A 26555-nucleotide genomic window follows, 5' to 3' on the forward strand; every position below is an offset into this window, starting at 1 on the left:
CTGCTGTCCACACACTTTTGTCATTAAGTTCTAAGGCCGATCTTTCACGCATAACAGCCGTGACAGTGTGACAGCAAAATGGAAGTTGCTGACCTCTCCTAACATAAAACCAAAACATTAAATTATTAACTACTAAAATCAAGATTGTTGTCTCTTTTATATCGCCTTCTACCAGTATGATCCAGCAGGGGGCACTAGAGGTTCTCATTATGCTTCAGTCAGCAGCTCCAGCACAGAGAATTCGGTCCCCAGCAATGGGCTAAGAGTGAGTGCTTAAGTATTCGTTATGTATGTGTGTGTGTGTGTGTGTGTGTGTGTGTGTGTGTGTGTGTGTGTGTGTAAGGGCAGACGGAGAGACAGACAGACTGACAAACGTCATTCTGTCTTTGCTGGCAGTCACATAGCAGCTTTAAGTCTTGGAGAGGCCAACGAATTTCAACGTGAGGGCTAAAGAGATTGGATGGTATGGTGGATCCCCACCTCACTCCAAACCAGTCTCACTACATAGTGCAGCTGTTCAGTACCACATATTGAGAATGTTTGTTGCTTTTTTTCGTATTTCATGTGAAGTATCACAGACTTGCAGCGAAGACTATCACCAATGGAACAAATATCCGTTTTTCATCAGCTTTTTTCATGTTTTCACTTAAAGTTTATGCATTTAATTTTTTTTTCTTTCTCCTTTTGTAAGCGGAGTATAATGTTGGCTGTATGATACGGTGATAGTTGTTATGTTACGTATACAGTTACTGTTCCTGTGGTGTCTCTATGGAAATGCTGCACAGCAAAGCGCCCAGTGGGGTACAAGGGCGGTTCACCTCAGGTCCACACCCACCTCCCTAAGTACATTCTCCCTATTGGGCACTGTGAAGGGGGGTGGGGAGGGGGCATGGTCTGACTCAGTAGCGGTGGGTCTGGTGTGAGTACTGTGGAGGCTGCTGGGAGGTAGAGGAGTATCCCATGCTGCTTTGGGGCAATGATGTGCTTGGTCCTGGGTTCTGGTAGGCAGCATGTGGATTGGAGCGCTGGAACACAGAAGAAAAGCGACAGTCTTTGTTTTCAAATATATGCAGCAACAAGCACTCAAGACACGAATGCTCGCAGGCTAATGGTTCTAGTGTTCAAAATGGAAACTCAGGGTCTCTCTGCGTGTCTGCGGTGTGGAGGAAAATGGACTGAGAGGCTATCGCAACGTAAGAGGAACAAAATTAGATGCTAGACAAATGCATTGTGAATACAAACAACCGAGTTCTTCATCACTTATATGTTGCTCTGGATAAAATGTGCCAAATTAATAAATCTAAATGGAAATATGCCTAAATTACAGATATCAGCTGCACATTTTTGTCTCTTATGCTCTCCGAGGCTGCATTTATTTGATCAAAAATACAGTAAAAAAAAACACACTAATATTGTGAAATGTAATTACAATTTAAAAAATATATATTTTAAAATGTAATTTATTCCTGTGATGCAAAGCTGAATTTTCAGCATCATTACTCCAGTCTTCAGTGTCACATGATCCTTCAGAAATCATTCTAATATGCTGATTTGCTGCTGAAGAAGATTAACATTAGATGTCAATAAAACAAAATTATCCAGTGTCCATAGTTTGTTAGTTAGCTATAGCTTATTTACTGTTCATTATATATATTTTTTAAATAGTTTGTAATGAAGACAAGCGTTTATGAAAACCTTTTTAAGTTTTATACAAACATTTAAGTTTTCATTTGAGTAATAATTATAGTTGAAAATAAATAGTAGCTGAATATAATATTCTGAGCTCTGTTGTTCCTTTTAACCTCTAATATAAATGTAATGTACCAAATAAGAGGGTCCCTGTATAGTTTACACAGCATTAGTTGGGAGGTGTGTGTGTGTGTTAAAAGATAAAGGTTTTTGTTATCACGTGTTACCTGGTAATCTGAGGTCATGATCAGGCCACTTGAGGTAGTAGTGGGCGGAACCACTCTCACCTTCTTCAGAGGCGGGCCTTGTGCGTGGCTGTTGTCAGGGTTACCTGTGTGCCCCGCCCCATTGGTGTGGTTGTTCCCTTGCTGTTGCTGCTGCTGGTTTTTCTGCATGTGGGAGACAAAGAGAAAGAGAGAGTCAGGGGACATGATCAAATTCAAATGCATATATATTTTTAAATAGCTGTAATAAATATTAAAATGAACACAGACACACACAAAGAGTAGAAAAAAATGGAAAACACACATTTCGTACTTTATCTGCCTTGTCCTCCGGCTCCTCTTCCGTCAGGAATTCCCGTTTGGGATAAGGAATCTGGCATCCAGCAAAGACACTAAACAAAAAGATTTGAAGTTGTGTTAGTAGAGCTCTGTGGTTGACCTAATTTCAGTGTACATACATTAAACAGAAATCCTAATCAAAATTGCTCATGTCATAGATGCTTCGCATCACTCACTCAGACGTGGGTAATGGCTCCTCCAGGAAGTACGGGTCTTGCATTGCCTGCTCAGATGTGATTCGGCGGATTGGGTCCATAGTAAGCAGCTTTTGCAGCTGAGGGAGTGCAGATGTTGAACATTTAAACAAATTAAAACGAATCAAATAAGGGTATGTTTACATGACAACGATGAACTAAAATGTTTTTCAAGTACAGACAACAACATTGTCAAAACTCATAAAAAGTTATCCGTTTTTTTGTTGTTGAAACCTATGTCATATAAACGGCCCCTAATTAAATTATATAAAATGAACATACAGTATGAGACCTGCAATTCTTTTCACCCACTTACCAAGTGGAATGCTTTGCTGTCAGGTTTGACTTTATGTTTCTCCATATACTTTATAAGGCTGCAGTTAGTGTATCTACAGCAAGAGGGAGAAACACCATAAAATCAAACACTAGTAAATGAAACGCCTTATTAATAACATAGTTTGAAATCAAACTAACGTATTCCTCCTGAAGTCTTTCATCAACGTGGAGTGTTCCGGCATCTTCTTAATGTCCTCCCAGTCTTTGTCTGAGAAGAAAATTAATTACTGACTGAAGCATTAAGCATCAACTTTAACTGTAACTGCAAGTATAAATATTTTAAAGGGGTCATGACATGGTTTTTTTTATTTTATTATTATTTTCCCTTAGGTGCAAATATAGTATTACTATAGTTTTTTTTTACAAAAAACTTTTAAAATGTAGTGATTTATGACCTTTTCCCACCCTGTTTCTCATCCTCTGATTCAAACAGTCTGTTTTGGGGGTGTTTCCCCTTTAAGAGTTCAGTGTTAACGCCCACTGTTATGATTGGCTAACGTCAGTGCCTATGCATCAATTATTAACGCCCCCAGCCAGAACCTGTGCGGATTCGGCGCAACTGTTTAATAGCAGGTGATGCATGCGAAGCGATGGCTCTTGCAATGATAAAACCTTATTATGTTTGAGCCGGAATCAGATGAGGAATCAGAGGAAAATGAACGATCACCACAACAACGAAGACTGGATCAGCCCGTGTCCACATGGAAAGTGAAACTATTTTGAATTAATAAAAAAAAATTAACCCGAGACACTTGAAAACGGATTATTGTTACATAATTTTCCTATAGCTTAATTTGCTAACAGTTTAACATTATTTAACTAATTCCAATGAAATGATAGGGTGTACCACGGACAAAAATGCATGCACAGGCCATATTTGAAGATGCAGCATTGATAAAGGCAACATTTTTAATTTTCTATCACATGTAGGCCTACTAGAAAGGCGACATATTTTCAAGATTCTCTTATACAAATGTGTTTATATTAGCCATGGTAAAAAGTAAGTTTGCGTCGTCGTTGTTGAGCCCAGAATATTCGGCACGGACTTATCTTTGAGCAACAGTTTTCTGGCAAAGCCAAGCATCATATTGGGATTTTTTCCTCAAAACAGTCATCCTTAAATGTATAGAACACTGCCGTGACTGGGACGTCCGCAAAAAATAAAGTGCATCCATGACGTCACTTCTTACCATGGATCCAGAACGAGCTGTATTTAGAGCTTGATTAAATAAATGATTCGTTTATAATGGGGAGGACGTCTTAAGCTATGAAACTTGCAGGACGTTTTAATGGTACAAAGACCTCTTATATACCAAAAGATCAAGGCAAATTTGGTTTCTCATGTCATGACCCCTTTAATAACAAAAAGACTTTTTTACTTCTATGGATTGTTTCTGCAAGAGAAAATGACCTTTGACTCATTAAAAAGACCTGTTATGACCCCTGAATCATCTAGATTTGAATGAAAAGTGGATGTTGAATACCTGCAGGAAAGCCCATGACATTAAAGATCCGGTCCAGCTGATCGTGATGGTAGGGATTACTGGTCTTGATGTCCTCCTGTCGACAGTGGAAGATCGGCTCTGAGGTCAAAAGCTCAGCGAAGATGCAGCCAATCGCCCATATATCTGTAAAGTAGAGAGAAAGCTTCTAAAACACATTTTTCAAAACAAGCATTTGCAAGATGCTCATGAACTAGCATCTCACCGATGGCTTTGGTGTAATGTCTGGCTCCCAGCAGCAGCTCTGGTGCTCTGTACCAGAACGTAACAACTACAGGGTCCAGATCTGCTAAAGGCTTCAGTGGTGAGTTGAAGAGCCGTGCAAAACCCATATCAGCTGCACATAAGGGAAGGAAGTTTAAAAATGCATCAACGCATTCAGACAAACACATCTCTCCTTTTTGTCAAAAGAGCTGATGTCATACCTATCTTCACACGTCCTCTTTCAGGACCTTCTCCCATTACCAATATGTTTGCAGGTTTCTGTGGTGAAAGAGTCAAAGGTCAGAGCTGTAACACTTCCTCTCTCATTTCAGTGTGGTAAGTGTAACCAGGGTCCAAAATTAACTTGTTTGCAAATTTTGGGATTTTTGAAAACTTCCCATGCATGAATCATTCTTTATGGCCATGAAATGATATTTTGCAACATTTTTATTAGGTTCAAAATGTTTGCCTGCGTTTTTGTGACAACCATACCAAGTTTGGGTTGTGATATTAAAGCAGATGTGATTAGGTTTGGAACCAAAAACTGGTTCTTATTCAGAACATGATCTATTTAAAAAAAGAAAAATACTACAACTAAATGAAGTTTGGTTTCATTAACACACCTTTTGCAATAATTGCTTTACATTTATTTAGAATTCATCATTCATTAATATGGCAACAGAGTTATTTTAGTATTATTCACACATTGTTATAAGTATTTTTTTATTTTCAGTTTTCATTTTATCTTTTAGTTTTTAAATCATTATTAAGGTAAGATTGTTATTTGCTTTTGTCATTTTTTATTTAATTTTTTCCAAGGGAAATTTTGGTATTTCAGTTGGGCTATAAAAAAAAGTGTAATATTTCTATTTAGTTTTAGTAATTTTAGTACATCTTAAACTTATTTATTGCCAAAGCAAAGTTTTTTTTATTTCAGTCTTTATTTTCATTATCTTAAGTTATAGTAATTTTACTATGTGCTTTTGTCATTTAAAAAAAAACGATTTCTATTTAGTTTAAATTTATTCTTTAGTTTTGTTTTAGTACATTTTAAACTTATTTATTGCCAAAGTGTTTTAAGCTTTTCATTTCATATTTCTATTTTATTTCAGTTTTATTTAAATTGGCAATTTTTTTATTGTTTTACTTTGTTAATTTTGTTGAATTCCATCCTTGCATTTGATGTGACAAGGAAATAATTGTAAAATAAAATCTTACATAAATGCTGCCACCTACTGGAAAATCTTTCATGGGATTTCTAATAATCAATCAGCCTAGTGTCAGAACATTCAACTCACACACAACTACTACTTTTAACCAGTGGTGGAGGAAGTACTCAAGTTTAGTACTTAAGTAAAAGTACAATTACCCTGCAAAATATATACTTAAGTAAAAGTAGAATTACTACATCAACATCTTACTTAAGTAAAAGTCATAAGTACATACTTTTAAATTTACTTTAAAGTATTTTTTTAAAGTAAAAGTACAATCAGTTGTCTCGATGTCTGGGCTGTTCAATTGTAATAATCACAAACAATTTCTATTGTGTACTGGAAAGGGTTGTTGTGCAAGCTATCTGCAATACTGACACACTGTAAAAATCTGGTTATTTACTTATTACTCATTAAATATTAATTAAGCTAAGCCAATTATGACATACAATTTATTTTATTTTTACTATACTATTAAGAGCAGTAAAAAAAAAAACCTCAAAAGCACACAGGTGAGTTATTCTGAACACTTTAATCAAATTTGTATGACCAGTTTATTCTGCTCAACAACAGTTGCTTTAGTCCTGTACCTTGGCCTGCATGGGGAAAATGTAGCTAAAACTGCATTTGAGGCTTATACTCCATTGATTACAGAAAATCCAAAAGCATTAGGCTAATAATGTATAATAGGGGTGTAACGGTATGCAAAAATCCCGGTTCGGTACGTACCTCGGTTTTAAAGTCACAGTTCGGTTCATTTTCGGTACAGTAAGGGAAAGAAATGCAAAACATTAAACTGCTGGTTGTTTACTATAAACTTTTTTAACAATTTGTTTACATTTTTTTAAACGCACTTTTTAATTAAATATAATAAATAAAAAAGAATAATAAATAAAATACTGCTGCAAAGTTCTCCACTAAATAAAATACTCTCAAACCAATATTGGCCATGACACTAGCTAGCGAGAGAAGAGAGAGAAAAAAATGCCCGACAGGCATAAAGATATATGTCCGAGCCCGACCCGAAACCGACAGTTAAAATCCTATTTTTGTTCCTCATACTAATGACACGCGTACGTTTGTTTGTGTGGAAAGCCTGCATTTATTAAGCAACTGAAAGGCATTTGGAAATGTCAACAGATGATCGCATCAGCGCGCACGGAGCAACAAGCGCTCTTAACACAGGCGCGCATGCACGCGTTTCGTTGTCACAGCAACATAAACAAATTTCCGCACACAGGAAGACAGATGTTATGGTCATATTTTGCATGTATTTTAATCACAAAAACGAACGTTTGCATCAAGTGAAAGCATCAGGCACATATTGGCTACCAACATAATAAGCTGTTTTAAGTGTAAAATGTTCAATGCCTTATCGCGCTGATGTGACCGAGCCCGAGCCGAAGCTGATATCTAAATATTTGTCCGAACCCGGCCCGTACAGTTGTACAGTGCGCGCTCAAGTGCAACGCGGAGACTTCCGACACTTAATGTTCGTGTGGAAACTCGGAATATGTTCCGCACACAACTAGCCTAATTCACGTGAAAGATTGCATTCATGTGCACCGCACCGAAAGTCCTATACCGAAACGGTCCGGTACGAATACATGTACCGTTACACCCCTAATGTATTCACATTAGAATGAGACAAAAATAAGCACCAAACTAAATTTGACAAGGGTGAGGTGAGTGCTTCTCTTAAAACATGCAAGCAATGTGTTGTGTTGTTTCAAAACGCGCGCTGAGCGCGTGAGTTCTTTGACCAATCAGATCTCCGATCTGTTTCAACGTGCATTGGCCAGCAACGCCAAAACGTCAGTCGACCAAAAACATTTTATGCAAGAGATTCGGAAGGATGTAACGGTACGCATTTTAATAATGTAGTGGAGTACAAAGTACAGATAATTGCTGAAAAATCTACTTGAGTAAAAGTAAAAGTATGCATTATTTTTTTTACTTAAGTAAAGTATAGATACGTAAAAATTTACTTAAGTACAGTAACGAAGTACAAATACTTCGTTACATTCCACCACTGCTTTTAACCAAGATGACCACAAAAAGAATGATAAACATGGCAAATAAGCTACTTCTGTATGAACATTAACTATTCAACTGAACCTCACCAGGTCTCTGTGCAGGACCCAGTTGGCGTGCAAATAGTGGATGCCGTCCAGGATCTGGTAGAGCAACGACTTTACCATCCCACGGGGCAGCTGAAGAGGCTTCTTATTGGCCTTGGAGGCTCTGTGGAACTTGATGATGTGCTACAAAGACACATAGACCATCAACAAGATATGTACTGTGTATAAACATTTCTCTGTGTGTGTGTGCATAATGCATATGAGTGCCTGACGGTGTGTTACCCAGAGGTCATGTTCAGCGTAGTCAAAGAGAAGCCACACTTTGCGGTCTGCATGTGACAGGAAAACCTTCTGCAGTGAGATCACATTGGGGTGCTTCAGTTCACGCAGCAGCTGCAGGGAGCAAACAAGAACGAACACACACAGTCAGGCGCACATGCTGAGACAGACATCTACAGACGCCCCACAGAAAGTAACCCAAAGTACACAAAAACACTTCAGCCTGAAGTATGCTTGTTAAAACCATAGTTTGGTTAAAAATGAAAATGCTGTCAGTTTATTCACCCTCATGTTGTTCCAAACCTATGACCAAGGAACGCAAAATGAGAAACTTTGAATAAAGTGCTGGTCGATCTTTTCCAGGCAATTGCAGTGAATGGGGGCTTAAAGCAGCACAAAAGTGGTCCATACGACCCATGTACAATATTTAAAATCTTTTGAAAACATGACAACAACCTATGTGCAAAACATAATTTTTTATAAAAGCTACAAATAATCTTCACCTTCAGTGGACATTTAATAGCTGAACTCAAGAAATGGATCAGTTCCAAACAAATTATTCAGTTTTGTGAACTGGATCACCTGATTCTCTGATAAGTGCAGACACAAAAGAATGATTCGTTCATTAATCTGACAAAACTAGTTAGTTACAGCACGTCGAGGAGAGATTCATTTTCAGCCTGTTTCTCACACAAAGTTGTCACATGATTTTAGCATATGCTAATTTGTATGAACCACTTACAAGATATTATTATTTTAGAACTTGACAGCCCTTTGTTACCATTCACTTTCACCGTCGGGTTTAAAACAACATGAGAGTTTATCAATAATGACAGTTTTAATTTCTGAGTGAATTGTCCTTTACTGCATTATGAGTACATGAGGATGCATTCTAACATCGAAAAAAATACACATATCTCTAAAGAGCACTTATATTGCACTTACAAATTCATAGAGCTATTCACAGTTTAACACCCTAAAATATTCACATGCTGCAGTGCAAATGTATTTGTAGGAACTTATTCCACCTAGACGGCATGTGCCATATAGCTACTTGAAGATCCTCTTGACAGGAACACATTTAAAGCTTGATGTACTTACTGCTATCTCTCTGCAGGCGGACATAGAGATCCCTGTGCCTTCAATCTGCTTCAGAGCATAATCTTTATCATCCTTCCTGCAAACAGACATATCAGCAACCGCAATTACTCTTCAGTGCATTTCATTTCCCTAAATCTTTACCTACAGATCATATTAAACCCCCATTTAGAGAAAAAAGAATCCACTGGGAAAGATTTTAACTCTTTCAATATTAGCACACCCTTGCAAAGTCAAAAGTCTCCTGGTGGCTAAATGCTAAAAAAAAAAAAAAAACAGCCTATAAAAAAAATCTCACAATGCCCTGTCCAGTTTCTGGAGAACAGATTAGCTGTAAACCAGCCATAAACAAGCAGCTTCTATGGTTAACAAAAATGTTTTAAACACTTTGGACCCTCAAGTGAGACTGGCCGCCAGGCAGTCTGGACTTTAATAGCCCAGCTTTGGGTGTCTGACGCGTTTCATTTAAACACCGGCACTTCAGAACCAACTCATCAGCAGATCCATTCTTCCTCCGCCAAGATAGTTTGCAACTGGTGTGAACTAGGCTAACTATTGTGGTGCTTAGCACTTAATCAAATATCTTGTGATAGCACTAAATGCAATAAAAATGTTAGGAAAATTGGGAGGAATGCCATTTCATATGCCTCAATATCACCAGCGATATCCTTCAGACATCGTGTTATTCTCAGTTAAGTTTTCCCAGCAAAAAACACCATTAAAAGTAAATGTAGAATAGGCTTTTTCAGTCTTTTTTATTTTCATTCCCTGACGTTGCAGCTCTAATTTCTAATCAGTAAATGCAAAACTATTGAAAACATGGATTTATTATTTTGTGCCAAGAGTAAACCATGGTTTCAGTTCAACTAGAATTAGAAATGTAGTTCCATATGAAATAGGCTAGTTATACTTTTTATTTTTCCAAATTGTTTTCTGTTGGAATTTTTCTAGATTATGTTGTAATAAAAGGATATCGAATCAACTGAATTCATAAGATTTTACCAATTTAATCATTTTTATGCTATATGTAATTTGTTTTTTTAGAGACTATGTTGTCTGTTTTAAGTTGTCTAGATTCTGTTTAATGATTTAATACAAATTTATTACAAAAACAGTGGTAATCAAATAAATGCATACAATTATACAAATTTTATTCATATTTTAAAATGTAATCATTAAATTTGAACAATTCCTTTCATTTTTTCATTTTTTTGGCAAACAAAGCACATCAGAGGTTTAGCCTACTGGGCAAAATATTGTGTGATATTCTTTAAAACAAATGTTTATATAAACTGTATTACTTTGAGACGTACATTCTACTGTACAACAATAATGTATTTCTCATATTGTCATAGTTTCTTCAAGACAAGTTAAACCAAATTCTTATTTTGGCCAGTTATAGTGTGGACTTTTGAGTATCTGTAGTATATCAAATGAAATATCCACAGAGACTAATCCATACCTCGATTTGATTAAGTTCACATCACTGATTTATTCATCGAAATTATGTGACACTACACGTTATGCAGTAAAATTAAATTATTATTACTGGCATTTTTTGCATCATGAAAATTATAGGATCGAAATAAAGACTAGCGTGGATGTGGTGCAGTCTATTAGAAAGCATAATAAGTTACTTGACAAATTTATGAAAACAAAACTAATATAATAGATCTAATCTTAGAAAGGTTACTTGTCATACTGTTATTTTCAGCTCTTTGAAGAGAATCATTTGTCTTGCTTTGGATGAAGAGCACAGAAAACTCCCTGTGTTTTTGTCCCAGGTGTGAGCAAGTTTTGCAGAATCTATTCCTATCAGCAAGTTAGCAAAAACATTGAGAGCAAAAGAATTTAAACACCCTTTTCACCCCGAAACAGACCTCCTATCTCCGCCTATATTCTATGCCTATCTCTTCTGTAAGCATGAATAAATGCAATTAATTTATACATCACTACTACTCAAGTCTTATTTTACAGAATAAGAGGTGCTTTGTTATATACACTGGCCTTTTTCCCTTGGAAGGGCTTTGTTGACACAAACCAATATGAAGAAAGGCTTGTCAAGGCTGTAACAACCTTTCATAATCTTCGACATCTGCTGTATTAAACTGTTAAAGACACCAAAGACACTGACGCAACCACTGCAAATGCAGAAATAATTCAATAGAGCAGCAAAAGAGAAGTAGAAACCCTGCAGACACCTGAAAGTGCTAAGAAAAATGTTCAGTGAACCCTGATCATCACCATAATAATATCTCAAAAGTGACGCCAATCACATCAGCAATGGATTCAGGTGTCGACGTGAAATACATATTTACACAGCTGAGGTGACAAATTACATCACAAGTATGAGGAAGGCTGGATGCTCACTCTATATGCGATCACATACTTCCGCAAAGGAACGATGGCAGAAAAAAAAGATGTTATGGGTGTTATGAATTATGAAATTGCTCTGCCATGACAAAGGAAACAAGCTATGATGCTGCATTTTATTCACATAGAATGTAAAGCAAAATCTGAGGCTCTTTTGATACTAGAGCCAGAGCTGAATGGTTTAGTGTTGCTTTTATGCAACATTGTGTCTTTTGGATCAGCTGTGTAAACCTTTAGCAAAGTGTAGTTTTTATTGGAGGTAAATATAATTTCTCATCGCGCAGAAAAAAGCAACACATGCTATTGCAAATCGAAATCTGCATCAAATGCACCTGTGCCCATCATAACTGCATAAGCTCGTCAATCACAACAACACTCCTGCCTGCTGACGTACATTCACAATCCCCTCGAAATAAGCCTCCGCTGAAACTGTGAGCTGTGAATATCAAACTCTATTTGAAGACAAGAGAGCTGTCTCTCCAAAACACGGGGCCGAGTGCGGATAACACGGTCTGTTTAGGTTTCTGAGAGCAGAACGCGACGGGAGCGCAGGCCTCATATCGCTGCACAAGTCCATCCTGCAAACTCACCCATCTTTCCTCTTTGCTTTGTACACATGGCCATATGTCCCCCGTCCAACTTTACATCCCTCGTACTCAAAGAGATCCTCGACTCGTTCTCTCTCCCCGGTGAGCTTCACTTTGAAGTCATAGTCCATTTTCACCGTTATTCCGGGGATCCGGGCTGTGGCTTCCCTTTAAAGCGCCGCTTGGGGAGGCAACTTACTTCAAGCCCCGTTTAGACAATTAGTTGCCTTCCCTCGCGTCGCTTTCAGCTCAACTAAAGAGTCCACATCTACCTCACGCGATTACTTGGAGCTGAAACGATGTATGAACCACTTGTGCTTTTGATCTGAGAAAAAGTGCAGAGTGTTATTGGACTACCAGTCGCTTTCTTTGATATTTCTGTGCAACTGCGCCGCTCAGCCGGTATCTCACCCGGGAGAGTTGAGCGTCCACGAACGGCAATGTCGCAAAACGTCGTGAATGTCGCTACCAACCACACAGACGACGAGGGCTTTGTGGCGCACCACGTGGATTTTAACTCTTTGCTGAAGAGCGCCTTTGTTTTTCTATTTTTCATGCGTATGTGCACTTTAGAATGAAGATAAAATACATAGATGAATGTTAATTAACAATATATAATTAACAACACTTATACAAAGCATATCTGGTTAAATATTAATATATTAGAGTATAATAAAACAAAATAACACAAATATTATTTTAACTATCAATATGAATATTTATTAACAATAGTATTGAATGACATTTTGCATTTACATTCATACAAAACACTACACTATTAATTTATTTTGTATGGTATATTTTATGTTCTTCAGATAGATAAATATGTAAAAAATGTAAACCATTCACCCACTATTATTGTGATTTTTTTAAACCTTTAATAATAAACGGGCATTATCATATATTATATTATCTTAAATATATATTATATACATATATTGTTTACATAATATGTGTGTGTGTGTGTGTATTATTCTATCTATCTATCTATCTATCTATCTATCTATCTATCTATCTATCTATCTATCTATCTATCTATCTATCTATCTATCTATCTATCTATCTATATATATATATACTGTATGTGTGTATACAGAATACACACACATATAATATATATATATATATATATAAATATAATAATATATACACACACATATATGTATTATATACACACACACATATATGTGTATTGTATATGTATAATACAAACTTTACAGGGGGTTCATCAATATATACTGTATATTGGCATTGAATATAATTGTAGATAATATTTTAAAAAATGTCAACTAAAAAATGTGCTAAACAAATGTAGTTTGTTATTATATAGTTATTATTATAGTTATAATTATTAATAATATAGTTATTATTATAGTGTTATTGCTGTATTACTGTGGGAACTGGTTTTACGCACATGGTAGTTGTCCGGGCAGTTGTTTGTGTGGCTCCGTTGGTCCCATCTTGGCTACATTGTAATCAGAGCGGAGAGGAAAGAGAACTCGTCCATATTACAGCTGCTGTTTCAGGTACTTACACATCTATTACTAGCTTCGTTTTTTTTATTTTGTTCTCATTCTGGACAGGGTCACTATATGACATATTTTGTTACATTCTTGCGTCATTGACATTTTGCCTTATGTTGTCAAAATAATGATCTAAACCTTTCATTGGCCCACAGTTAGCCTGTCAGCAATCTGTCGACACCATCAAAGGTGTTGCGCATTTAAAAGGCAGCTCGCTCTGCCGCATGACTTGCGTTTGCCCGATGACAGACGATGGTGACAGTTTAATGACAAATTTCAGATATGAATTTCACCCTGTATAGAGTGCTAGCCTAGGCTTTTTATTGTCTCTGGGATAGGTTGCTAGCTGACATGGAGCCCCGACTTTTTCTTTGTCATGTCCCTCCTCTAAGCGATGCTGAGAGGGCAGTCTGGCTGTCAGTCATCGCTTCTCGGACGCTGATTGGTTGTGAGGCTGACAGCGTCAGTTTTGGTGCTTGGCTTGTTCTGCGGTGTTGTCTGTGGCCTACTGTATTATTACAGAGCAGCAAGATTGTTTGTAATCACTGGGATGTTTTTTATATGAACTGATTTGACACTATTGTCAACGTCACGTGGGCCTTGGTGTGTTTTCAACATGTGTCAAAGCTGTTTTGCTTCCACATGAAGGATTTACGGATTGCCTTTCTGAGGCGTTCATTTTGTCGTGCTGTCTCTTAATGGTGGCTGTTTTAGACAGAGAAGTTTATGTCTCAGGTTCTCTTTATATAAATCTAGCGATATTTTGAAAGTACATTTTCTTGCTTTTTCAGTATCATGGATTTGTATATGGAGCTAGCTTCTGCATTATTATTGACCATGATTTCATTAGGGTAAACTGATAATTAGCAGGGTCTATAATGATGCATTTATATTGCTGTCTTTGTGTTTTTATGGAAGAAGAGTAGTTGACATGAGACACTTTTAAATTAATATGTGTATATATATTCATAATATTCTCTATTGAAATCAGCATTTTGCTCATTTGCTTATTTGTTTAGAATTATTATGCATGGATCTTTAATGGATTTATATTGAGACACTACATGGCATTGTACTCTTAAAAATGTAATTAATCAAATATGATTAAAATGGAAACGCTTACATTAATGATGACCAGTTAAAGGACCAAATATTTTACACTTTCCCTTATAAACATATATGTTAATGTTACTAATAAAGTCCATGAACAGGTTATGCATAAATAATCTACTTCATATTAGGTTGACATTTATAAAAAAAAATTGCAAATGTAAACTACACCATGGAACTGAACAGAGATAAAGCCATAACCAGGCAGCATAAGTATCTTTTTAAGAGTAATTGTGATTCCTTTTTTTTGTGTCTTTGCCATATCTGTGAGCAGCGGTTTCTATGGTGATGGACCCTCCCGGCGGCCGAGACGAACGTCATCGTCAAGCGGAGCGGCTTCGGCGGGAGGAGGCATACTATCACTTCATTAATGAACTGAGTGAGGAGGAGTACAGACTAATGAGAGACAGCAATCTTCTGGGAACACCTGGTAAGAACACACCAAATCCTTCCATATGAAAGATGCACACCTCGTTTATGGCACATAGTCCAATAAACATATCTTACATTCAGTAAATTGTCTTTGTTGCATTGTTATATTTAGATTATTAATTTTTATGTATGTTTCTTATCAAAGTTTCTTACACTGAAAAATAGAATTCAAAGCATGCGGAAATTCCTAAACTTAGTATTTTACTCAAATGAACAATAGGTATGGAACTTACATAAGGTGTGTCTTTGAATACAGGTGAAGTTACAGCAGAGGAGCTGAGGCAGCGTCTGGATGGTGCGAAGGAGCGAGTGTCATCTCAGCCACGCCCTGAACCCCGCCCACAGAGCAGTGAGGCCGAGGGCAGTAGCGGTGAGGACGCGCGGAGGAATGCTTTTGAATTCTGTTGCTCAGCTGCACTTATCATTTTAATTTGAATAATCAGCTTGTTTTGCATGAAATACATGCCTCACAGGCAGAGTCACAATGCAATTACAAAACCATTCAGGATGCATCTGCATTTTTAGCAACAGTGTTGGGGCACAAATCTTTGGGTTGTGAAGATATATAGCATTATGCAGCCATACTAAAACATCTAATCTAACCCACCAATAGAAATAGAATGAAGCTGGCATAAATGTAATGTCAGACAGAGTTAACATAAACTTTCGTTGTCAGTCCACAATTGTGATTTTTGTGTAAATATACATTACCGTTTCAGAACAGAATTTTTCTTCATAGTTCCTTTCTTTCTTTTATTTTTTTGCTTACCAAGGCTGCATTTGTTTTGATCAAAATACAGTTTAAACAGTTATATTGTAAAATATTATTACAATTGACAAGAACTGTTTTCTATTTTACAATGTATTTTATTCCTGATGGCAATGCTGAATCGGCCATTACATCATTCTTCAGTGTCACATGATCATTCAGAAATCATTCTAGCATGCTGATTTGATGCTCAAGAAATATTTTTTTATTATTAAGTTTTACTGCTTAATATTTTTATGGAAACTGATTTTTTTCAGGATTCTTTAATGAATAGAAAGTTCAAAAGAACAATATTTATTTGAAGTAAAAAATATCTGTAACATTATAAATGTCTTTACTGTCACTTTTAAACAATTTCATGCATCCTTGCCAAACACAAACATATCAATTTATTTAAAAAACTTATTTAGTTTTTTTTTTTTTGTCCTTGGCTGTACAATTTTTGCAATACTTATTTGTAATGTTTTGTCCTCTGAATGCTTTTTAATAATTATAATTAATCAGAATTAAAATGTAGATTTTTTAAAATTTATTCAGAATTGTGATACATCTGTGAATTTTAAAATATCAAGGAATCAAGTAAAAACAACAAATTAATGTGAAATGTTTTATTAATTACCCTTATATTCATCAATATTGTTATGACATTTATAATATAATCTTTCTTTTCCAGGTCCAGTCGAGCCAGGTGCTGAGACGTCTAATGGAGACTCTCTTCTAGAGTGGTTGAACACGTTTCGGCGGACAGGAAATGCCACACGTAGCGGGCAGAGTGGAAACCAAACTTGGCGCGCCGTCAGCCGCACCAACCCCAACAGCGGCGAGTTCCGCTTCAGTCTTGAGATCAACATCAACCACGAGCAACCCGAGCCTGGAGAACACAGCGACACCCCTGACCCGACTGAACTCCCAATGCCGCCGCCCCCTCCCCCTCCTCCTCCCCCTCCCCCCCCAGTGTCATCTGCCTCTGCACCCACGACCCCTTACAACCCCTCAAGGTCTGCACCTTACTCACTTCAACACCCCACGCCGTACTCTTCGGCCAGGCCCACCCTGGGAAGGAGGGGCGCGGTGCGCCGCACTCGCAGTAGCACGGCTCCGCCTGTAACGCCTCCTCTGACCTCACAGGCTCCTCCCACAGTTTTGAGGAGGAACTTGCCTTCTTTGCCAAGCTCTCCTCCTCCACAGGCCCCACTCGCTTTTCAGTCACAAGAGCAGGATGGTAGTGCCGTAAGGGGTCAAATACAGGTCACAAACTCCTCGATTAACACAGAGGAGGGGCAGAATGGAAATGAAGGCCCGGACTGCCCCACCGCTCTGCCTCAGACCGGCCCCCAGATGGCGCCAGCTCCCCGTGAAACACGAAACAGCAGGACTCGTTCACGTGGCCGCATGCGCCGGGCGGCGGGAGCTGGTGGGGCTTTGTCTCGCTCCTCGAGACGTAGCCGGTCCCCCTTGGACAGAAACCCAGCCTCCAGCGTTAGCCCTACCCATAGCAGCACCGCTGCCCCAGTGGAGTCTACTGGAAGTACGGCTGTTGCAATGGAGATGGGCGAGGCCGCTACAGAGCCGGCTGCTCCTACGGATCCTCCGGAGGCAGGTGAGGAAGAGGGGGAGACTCCTGTTTCAGGCGCTGGAGGTGTGCGTCGCCACCCCACAATCATGCTGGACCTCCAGGTTCGGCGCATCAGGCCAGGTGAGAACCGGGACAGAGACAGCATCGCCAGCCGCACTCGCTCTCGTGCTCGGGCCGCTGAGAACACGGTCACCTTCGAGAGCGACAGCGGCGGCTTCCGCCGTACAATCTCGCGCTCGGAGCGCGCGGGAATCCGCACTTATGTCAGCACTATACGCATCCCGCTGCGCCGCATATCCGAAACGGGCCTCGGTGAGCCCAGCTCCATGGCGCTGCGTTCTATCCTTCGTCAGATCATGACCGGCTTCGGTGAGCTTAGCTCCCTCATGGAGACGGAAGCGGACTCAGAAACTGTGGCACCCAACCAGGACTCCGCTCCAGCTGCCGGAGCCCAGGCATACCGTGTCGGTAGCGCAGAGGGCGGTGCGGCCCACGGCGGAGTGGAATCGGCACAAGAAGGTTTAGTGGAGGGTGAGGAGGAAGGACAAGTGCGGGTGAGCAGGACTGGGCCGGAGGGACGACCTAGCAGCAGGGACACTAACAACCTGGTGGAAAACGGCACATTGCCCATCCTAAGGCTGGCGCACTTTTTCCTTCTCAATGAAGACGAAGACGAGGAGCACCCACGGGGTCTCACCAAAGAACAGATCGACAATTTAGTCACACGCACTTACGGTCAGGTCAACATGGAGGGCGAGCAGGGTCGCGCTTGCAGCGTCTGCATCAACGAGTACGCTCAGGGCAACAAGCTGCGCCGCTTGCCCTGTGCCCACGAGTTCCACATCCACTGCATCGATCGCTGGCTATCCGAAAACAACACCTGTCCCATCTGCAGGCAGCCTATTCTGTCCAGCCATCAGGAATGATGTTAGGCTGTAACGAGTGACTTTTCTTCCACCTTCGCTGGAACCTGTACATAGTGCTTCAATGTTTTCATTCTCTGAGATCCATTTTATTCAAGCTAAAGGTAGAACCAAAAGCAGAAAAAGACTATAATGCAGAGATTTAACAAAGCTTTATTTTTTTAGACTCCTTTTGTTTTCATTTCTTCCTCTTCTTCCATTCTCCATTTGCTTTGTGGGCATATTAACAGACGGCGTGACTAACTCAAACGGAGTTTTAAATATTAGCTTCAGCTACAGGTGCATTCATGTTTACCAATGTTCAGCAAATTTTCATGGGCGAAATCCAATTTCGTGAGGGTGAAACTTAAAAGATTGCTTATCGGATGTCTCAACCGATTCAACTTGGTCACGCATTTACTACGTTGACCAACAGAAAGCTGCTTGGTTTGAAAGTGACTTCTGTGTGAGTGGTGCTTCATACATCTCTACACTATTTACAATGGATATTTTTTTTGCCCATGAAATTTCGCTACATGTGACTGCACTATAATTCTGTCTCACAAATTTTAAGTTTGGCGGCTTCAAAAAATGGATAAACCTCCTAAAACTCTTTAAGGACATGTAAATATATGAATGTCTGTGTTTTCGGTTTTAACAGTAAGACATATTGTAGAAAGAACCATATGCTGTTTCATTTGCATTTTCAAAAGGAACCTTTACTTTTAAGCGCTTGCTGAGAAATCCACCGGTTTTGAAGCTCTATGAGTCCTCCATGTAAATGCTCCCTAATGTTGGGCAGTGTACTTTTAAATGCGTTTTCAATCAAAGCAGGTTTTTAAAGTGATTTTTTTTTTTTTTTTTTTTTTTTTTTTTTTTTTGATGGGGTTGAGAAGAATAGTCATGGGATATGAATGATGCATTTGGTCATAGATGAATTTGTCACTAAAATTCCAATAGCTGCATCTGCATCTTTATATTACGGGAAATGGCAATGAGCATCTCCATACACACTACAGAACACAATTTTTTTTAAGCGTGGTCATTATTTTCCCAATGGACTGAATATGCTTTGAGTGTCATTACATTTCTAATGAGAACAAGCCATTTGCATTTGAACAACAGTTTTGGAGAGGCGATCAGATTATATGATATTGTATGAGCTAGTAAGTGCATGCTTGATTTGTACCTGAGTATAAACCCTGTCAACACCCTGCACATAGTTCACAATGTTTAAATAAAAAGCTGAAATTGATTATCACTTGAAAGCACTTGTCAGCCGCTGCACTATAAGGCAGTACATTCAAGCCGGTCATAGGCCAGACTTCTTCCAGGGTGATTCAATGGTACAAGGAGGCAATGAAAGATATTGAATGGTGGTTCAATATTATAACATACCTGTGTTTTTGTTGTTTTCCGACTTTTACCCTCACGTTTAGCTATTTCTATAGTTCTTATCATCACATGCTCCGTATCGCAGACACGTTGTGCCCTGTTTACCTTCCCTCAGTATTTAAGCATACAATGGTTTCACTTATGGCCTTGTCTGAAAGCCCTGTTTGCTCTGAGTCACCATTTTGTACCCTTCATGCAGTGTTGCTCGTTCCCCATGTGAGGCAGAGCGTGAAGTAGGACTTCTGAATGAAAGATCATGAATGTAGTGGTATCTTGCGTCTTTCCAAGGTACACTTTTCCTCAATGTACAATAGATGTCTGCTTATGTTTCAGGATCTCGATTAAAACAATGACAGAATCTGTTGTTCGACACCTGTCCTCGATGTTATTGTTTTCTTGTATACTAAAATATCCCTTTATTTTGTCTGTATGTTGTGAGGATGTGTGTTATATAAGAAGAGTGAATTGTAAGTATGTGTGTAGCAAATGTGTGTGTATATTGCTGAATGGAACAGAATGGTTTTTGAGCTGATGTGTAGCTGCGAGTGGGGGATCTTTGGCCATGAAGTTTAGATATTTAATGATGAAAAATGGACATCATTGCGCTATGACTATGTATTATGTTATAATGTGATGCTGAAACAGAAGAATATGTATTCTGTTACTATGTAATAAAATAAAACACATTGATTTTTTTCTTCTCTGCTCCCTAACAATGGAATGATAGACATGCTTTGTTTTAAACAGTATAGTTCAAAAGTAATATTTTTATTCAGCAAAGATGCGTTCAATTGATCAAAAGTGACAGCAACCACTTTCATAATGTTTCTTTCAAAATTAATGCTGTTCTTTTGAACTTTCTACTCATCATCATCATCATCAAAAAAAAAAAAATCCTGAAATATGTCACTGTTTCCACAAAAATATTAATCAGCACCTGGTCTGCAACAGTGTCTCATTCAATTACTAATATATTTAAATCGTCTTGTTAAAATAAAATGTTTACATTTATATTAATATCCAAATTTAGATTAAATATGAATCCATAAGGCCACCTGTAAGCAATGCGGTGCCAAAGGTAAAAATGACCAATTATTAAGTCAGGGTAAAGTGAACCAAATAAAATAGCCTAGGCTACTCTAAAGTTGAATATTAATATAAACGATAATTGACATACATTAGTAGTTCAATGAGACTGTTGAAGACCAGAACATATAAGTGCCCATTGGACAGCTTAAAGTGTCCAGGCGGGATCTGATGACGGAGCGCGCGCGGATTCGCCTGTGCATTTGCGACGGATCAGCAGGATGGCAGAAGCGCGTGCCCGGCACAGTGCGCGCGGCTGAGGGTGACCCATCATCAGGACAGGAACTATGTTACTTCCATCAAACACCGCATCCCTGCGCCTCTGTCCCGCACTCCCCCGCTGAGGCGTGAGTATGCGTATGCCATCATCTCGCTCCCGCTGCTGGAAGCTCCACACATGCGTGCAGAATGTATTTCAACAGACGGTCGAAGAAGATCCACTGCGAGGGAGGTAAGCATAATCTGCCGACATGGGCGACGTATATTGGAACTGTTTACGCGTGTGTTTTTTCGGTGCTATGTTGTTGTAGCCCACCATTGGATATTCGGATGTTACTTTATGTGTAAATTATTCGTTATTATAGACTTTATATACACTATATTAATTAGGCTATATATTAGAAAAGGAAGGTCATGCTGTGATCGTCCAGCATCAGTTATCATCCACCTGTCCCGGTGGGTGACGCTCTCTTGCAGGTGACCTGTCATTTTCGCTGTGTAAACAGAGATGTGTTACCAGGGTCAGGGTGATGTTCCGTTTCCTACCAGTTGGCGGAGGTGATGACTAGGGTCAACTGTTCTTCTGAGATAAACCGTGATGCGGTTACAATTAATCTTATCCCGATCTGCATAGACCTTTGAGAGAGAAAGTCCCGTGTTAGTGGTTATTTAGCTCATCACGTGACTGTTTAAAGCGCTCTAACTTTGTAAGCTCATAGACAGGTCTAACGATATTATATCTATTATTTGAGGTACTCTGACACTAGCAATTTTTAGTCCCTCAATTTCATTACAAATCTTCAAAATAAATAAAAGCATTTTTAACATTTCTTTTAATTATGCACTGCAAAAAAATCCCTTTGAATCTATATAAATAAATATTGAGTTAATTAGTATAAAAAATGCACAATTACTAAGAAGTTATAATATAATATAATAATGTAAACTTTTTTCCAAGCAATATACTTAAAAAATATACATCCTGATTATTATTTGTAAAATAATGTTTTTGATTTTAGCAATGAGGTCCTTTTGATGCAAGAGTGCATTGCTTTAAAAATAATTGCAATATAGTTTAAATAAATATTGTTTTTTATTGTAGCAAGAAAATGTTATGCAATAAAGCATTGCTTTCTAAATACGTGCAGTGCAAGGTTAAAATCAAAAGACTACTGCAACATTGCAGTCTGTTCTGAATGAAAATGAGCCATTGAGACAATTCGTATTATTACAAATCTAAGTAAAAGCTTGTATATCATTCTCCAGACGTCAATTTACTGCACCAAAGTACTAAATGCACCGAACAGTGGCCAAGAGTACATCGCAAGTCCATTGCTCTTGAGATTTGAATGTTGGTGGCAGACTTGAGAGATTGCAGGGTGTTTTGGCAGGAGGTCTTTTCCAGCATGTGGAGAACACCCAGGCTATTATTCGGCAGAGCTTTGTGGGGTGATGATGACGCTGTCTTTTTGACTGACTGACACATATGCATTGTGGAATACACTGAACGTTTGTTCAGAGCGTTTGTTTGGCCTGGCCTGTTCTAACCCAGCACGTTCCAGTATTAACATGCAGGGCCGGAGACGTAATTCTGTGAAACGTACGTGTGACTCTTGAGTTGTCGTATCAGTTAGATTGAGTTTAAAGTTGCATTTGGGCCTTTTCTGGAAATCTTTAATCTGTCTTATTTATTATATGCCTTGAAGAATTATCTTTCAGACGCCATTCATACAAGAAAGCCGTTTGCTGTAATTGTAAGTAGAAAGGTCAGTAATCCACTTAGTTCTGCTCATCTCAACAGATGCCTCACTCTGACAGCTGTTTTCTGTTGACTTTGCTCTCCACATGCTCAGTTTGTGTGTGAGTTGGGAAATGGGACAATTGAAAACTATATCAGCAAAAAAACATGCATGTCCAATCAAGTGCATAGTGTTCACATTTCAATTCAGTTCACATTTCAATTCAATTCACATTTATTTGTATAGCGCTTTTCACAATGCACGTGGTTTCAAAGCAGCTTTACAGAAACTGCATGAGTCCACAGTACAATTTAGAGTGATCTGTTATCAGAGGTAACTGTCCAAGTTATGTATTTCAGAAATGTACATATACACATCACAATTAGCTAAAAATGTACTAATTTAAACAATGTAATGATTTAAGGCAGAAACAATGAGCTCATTGAAGTAATGAATACTTGTTTTGTTAACAAATGATCATGACATATAGAAAATTGTAGCATTGGTGCATGTTGATTCAGAGTTTGCGTCATCTGAAGTCCTCGCAGGAGTTGGTGCCGTCTCTTTACATCTGAAGTCTTCATAAGTCTCTTCATCAATACTTCATAAGTGTCATTGGAGTGTGATGTTGTTTTAAAAACGTTTCTGTGCATCAGTTTAAAGGCCACACGAGGGCAGCATCTGTAAACGTGCCGCTCATGGTCCATGGAAGAGCTGTAGGAGACTGATTGCTCGCTTACTTTAATTGAATCCTTAAATTATAGGGCGGAAATAAATTTAGTAAAAAGTAAGATGATTTCTTTATATATTTTAACATTAAATACATATATAATATGTAATATTAAACAGAGTGAATGCAGATGACAGCGTTTTTATTTACACCATTTACATCAAATTATGAAACTTTATATGAAATAAACACACAGCTTTCTTCATGATGCAAGTAAAAAAATATATCATTTATACAATTTATAAAAAATAAAGTAAAAAAGTTAATATGTAAATGTAGGTAAATTTTGGCATTTGTTACTCTATAGTGTTGACATTCATCGGTTATTGTTACTAATAACTGTTATGAGTAACAATAACCATTTATAAGCCATTTAACATACTGTATAATATAGGTGTGTATGTTTTTTCTTGTCAGTATAGGCCAATAGAAGTTATTAACTAAGAACACTATCAAGTCACCTTTATTTATATAGTGCTTTATACAATACAGACTGTTTCAAAGCAGCATTTCAGCTGTCAAGTTCAGTGTCGTTTCAGTTCCGTTGTAAAGATCATCAATTACCGGTATTAAATTAGTTCATTTCATCTACGTAGTTCTGCAAAAGAAATTATGTCATTGTCCACTCAGTTCATTTTTCACACAACAGCGTCAGTACGGTCAGATCAATAATATTGTTGAATATTGAGTGTCCTCCGCTAAGCAAGCCAGAGGCGATAGTGGCAAGGACCCCAAACTCCATCAGGTGACAGAATGGAGAAAACCCCCCCGGGAGAAACCAGGCTCAGTCGGGGGGCCAGTTCTTCTCTGGCCAACGAACAAACATGGTGTCATTATGATTCAGGCTGCATCACAAGTCAGAATTAGAATTCAGATCGGGACTCTATACACAAGAATGCTTTGTCAAACGATTCTTCTTGTTTTAAAAGAATTAAAGGTATAGAATTACATTGAAATATGATTGCATATGCAATACATGAAACGATTAGATAGAGCTTAGAAAATGTTTTGCTCGTATCATTCATTGCTTTAAGTACTAAACATTTTGCATTCCATTAGTATAACATTCCTTTAGATTTATTTTTGATAGTATAGCTTGTGAGCTACGTCATGATTCAGCAGAAAAATTACAAATATTTAGTCAACTTACCATTTAACCTTACATTTTCTAATTGTTTAATTAACCTTAGAAAGTCTGCTCACCCACATAATAATAAATCCAGTTTGAATAATACTTTGTTGCATTAGGCGCCACAGTAGCCATACATATTTAGTCTATTTTTATAATATTATGTCCAACAAATTGAACTGAAAGGGGAAGTCGGCACATATTTAATAAAGCTGTGCCCTTTTATTTCGTGTATCCGTTGGTTTATCATGTTAGAGCAAGAAAAATTGAGAATTACATTAGAGTAAACAAATACTGTATGCCAAAATAAACGTACATTTACTTATGAATTTTATTTTTAAATTCTATTTTGAACTGAAAAGGGAAGTCAGCTCTTTATCATGTTAGTGTAACATGTAGAGTCCAAAGAGGAAGATGAGGAGACGATGAAAGTACAAATAAGTTAATACTTTCATAAAAAAAACAAAAAGCAGATATCCCGGCACGATAAAGCAACGTAACAGTGAGTATTACAACTCAGTCAACACCAGACCAATGAACAAAAGGAACTGAAGAGTATAAATACACACACACACGACACGATAACAATCTGAATACAAACAGGTGAGCTAATAAATGAATAACCATGGAAACCAATGATAGCAGGAAGCAAAAAAGAATCAGGAAGTAAATAAGTCCTAAAATGAGAACCAAACACAATGAAAGAGTGACCGTTAGAGAGAGAGAGAAAATGTACTTCTTTTGTGTTGTCTAATGAATGAGGAATATTATTGGTATCTTAAAGGAGGCAAATGTAAGCCAGCATGGTAAAGATAATATATTTTATCCAACAGCCTTTTTGTATATATCCAACAAGATTACAAGACATTTTTTTGACATGCCGAGAGGCCCTTTAGACTACAAAAAAAGCTATTTCTATTTCTATTCAGTAATGCTTGTATCGAACACCATTTCTGATCCCCAAAAGCTCGTTTTTAAGAGTGTTTTGCTCTATGGTCTTACTGACTTTATATCTTGTGTTGTTTCTTTCTTATGGCAACTCTTGTTGGGCTCCTCCAGAACATTTAGTGTTGACCCCTCTTAGCCAGGACTCTCCCCTCCGGCAGGACCAGCCCGTGGGATCCAACATGTGCTCCCATCTGGCAGACAGGTTTGAGAAAAGTGAGTGCCCTGCCCAAGCGGGCCGCTGCCTCCCGCTACTGCTTGGAGCCGCACAGGTGCATGAAGCCACCCTTCAGCCCACACTGCATGGATGGACTAATAAAGCTAACGTTCTCTGCACTCTTTCATGCACAGGGTCATTCCTACAGTTTGGTGAATTTTGGACTGAGCAGGTTTGTTGAAAACGTTTTCATAATTCAATTATTTTTTTATTAGTTTAATCAGATAGGAGAAAACGTCTGTCTATCAGAAAAACACACTGTGTCAAGCCCAGGCTATAAAATTCTGACCAAATATTTCATATGTGGTCCCGTAAATTTGTGAACATTTAAGCTATAATGAAGCCCATTACTAGCTACGAAAGATATGCAAGCAGAAGATTAATATTTAGGAAGAATTTTAATAGACACATAAAATCAATTTGAACAACACATTTTCTCAGGCTGGACCAGCCAATGCGCATGTGCATTCATAAGCACATCTGGAGCTTCTAAAGGCAGCTGCAGTGAGGCAAAGAGTTTACTAATTATTTTATTTAGAAGGCAGGGCTTATTCATAGTAATATGAGAGCACCGTCTTTGTATGAAGTCTTTGCTAATACTTTGGCTGCATCCGAAATCGCATATTCTCTGTACTTATTTTGAATAAGTAATTACTTCATAAGTAT

General features: G+C 38.1%; 3 protein-coding genes across 9 annotated transcripts in view; 2 read left to right on the plus strand and 1 right to left on the minus strand.

The window, feature by feature from the left end:
* Positions 1 to 299: 299 nt before the first annotated feature.
* Positions 300 to 12686, minus strand: cdk8 (cyclin dependent kinase 8). Of its 4 annotated transcripts, none has more exons than XM_079602504.1 (14): positions 12529 to 12671; positions 12121 to 12442; positions 9161 to 9236; positions 8063 to 8173; positions 7823 to 7963; positions 4710 to 4767; positions 4490 to 4621; positions 4267 to 4410; positions 2921 to 2990; positions 2763 to 2835; positions 2429 to 2526; positions 2227 to 2305; positions 1917 to 2078; positions 300 to 1025 (listed from the first exon to the last, which is right to left on the minus strand). In XM_079602504.1, the coding sequence occupies exons 2-14, from the start codon at positions 12246 to 12248 to the stop codon at positions 900 to 902; spliced, it is 1398 nt and encodes a 465-aa protein (XP_079458630.1). In that variant the 5' UTR covers positions 12249 to 12442; positions 12529 to 12671; the 3' UTR covers positions 300 to 899. The 4 variants fall into 4 exon arrangements, with proteins under 4 accessions (XP_079458630.1, XP_079458628.1, XP_079458627.1 ...); XM_079602502.1 differs by having other exon boundaries at positions 2218 to 2305; positions 12529 to 12605; XM_079602501.1 differs by having other exon boundaries at positions 2218 to 2305; positions 12121 to 12686.
* Positions 12687 to 13551: 865 nt separating this feature from the next.
* On the plus strand, positions 13552 to 20516 carry rnf6 (ring finger protein (C3H2C3 type) 6). Its single transcript, XM_079602575.1, has 4 exons — positions 13552 to 13643; positions 15025 to 15180; positions 15439 to 15552; positions 16625 to 20516. Exons 2-4 carry the CDS (start codon positions 15033 to 15035, stop codon positions 18451 to 18453), a joined length of 2091 nt encoding a protein of 696 aa, XP_079458701.1. The 5' UTR covers positions 13552 to 13643; positions 15025 to 15032; the 3' UTR covers positions 18454 to 20516.
* A 570-nt stretch (positions 20517 to 21086) lies between these two features.
* Positions 21087 to 26555, plus strand: part of atp8a2 (ATPase phospholipid transporting 8A2) — a 50435-nt gene continuing 44966 nt past the window's right edge. The window contains exons 1-2 of one of the 4 annotated variants that reach the window (XM_079602071.1): positions 21156 to 21361; positions 25787 to 25888. In XM_079602071.1, coding sequence (XP_079458197.1) covers positions 21319 to 21361; positions 25787 to 25888 — 145 coding nt within the window. In that variant the 5' untranslated portion in view covers positions 21156 to 21318. Of the gene's footprint in view, positions 21362 to 25786; positions 25889 to 26555 lie in introns of all 4 variants that reach the window. The other 3 variants (XM_079602069.1, XM_079602075.1, XM_079602072.1) reach the window with 3 other exon arrangements.

This window comes from Phoxinus phoxinus (genome assembly GCF_949152265.1).
Source record: "Phoxinus phoxinus genome assembly, chromosome: 24".
In the NCBI taxonomy this organism is placed as follows: Eukaryota; Metazoa; Chordata; class Actinopteri; order Cypriniformes; family Leuciscidae; genus Phoxinus; species Phoxinus phoxinus.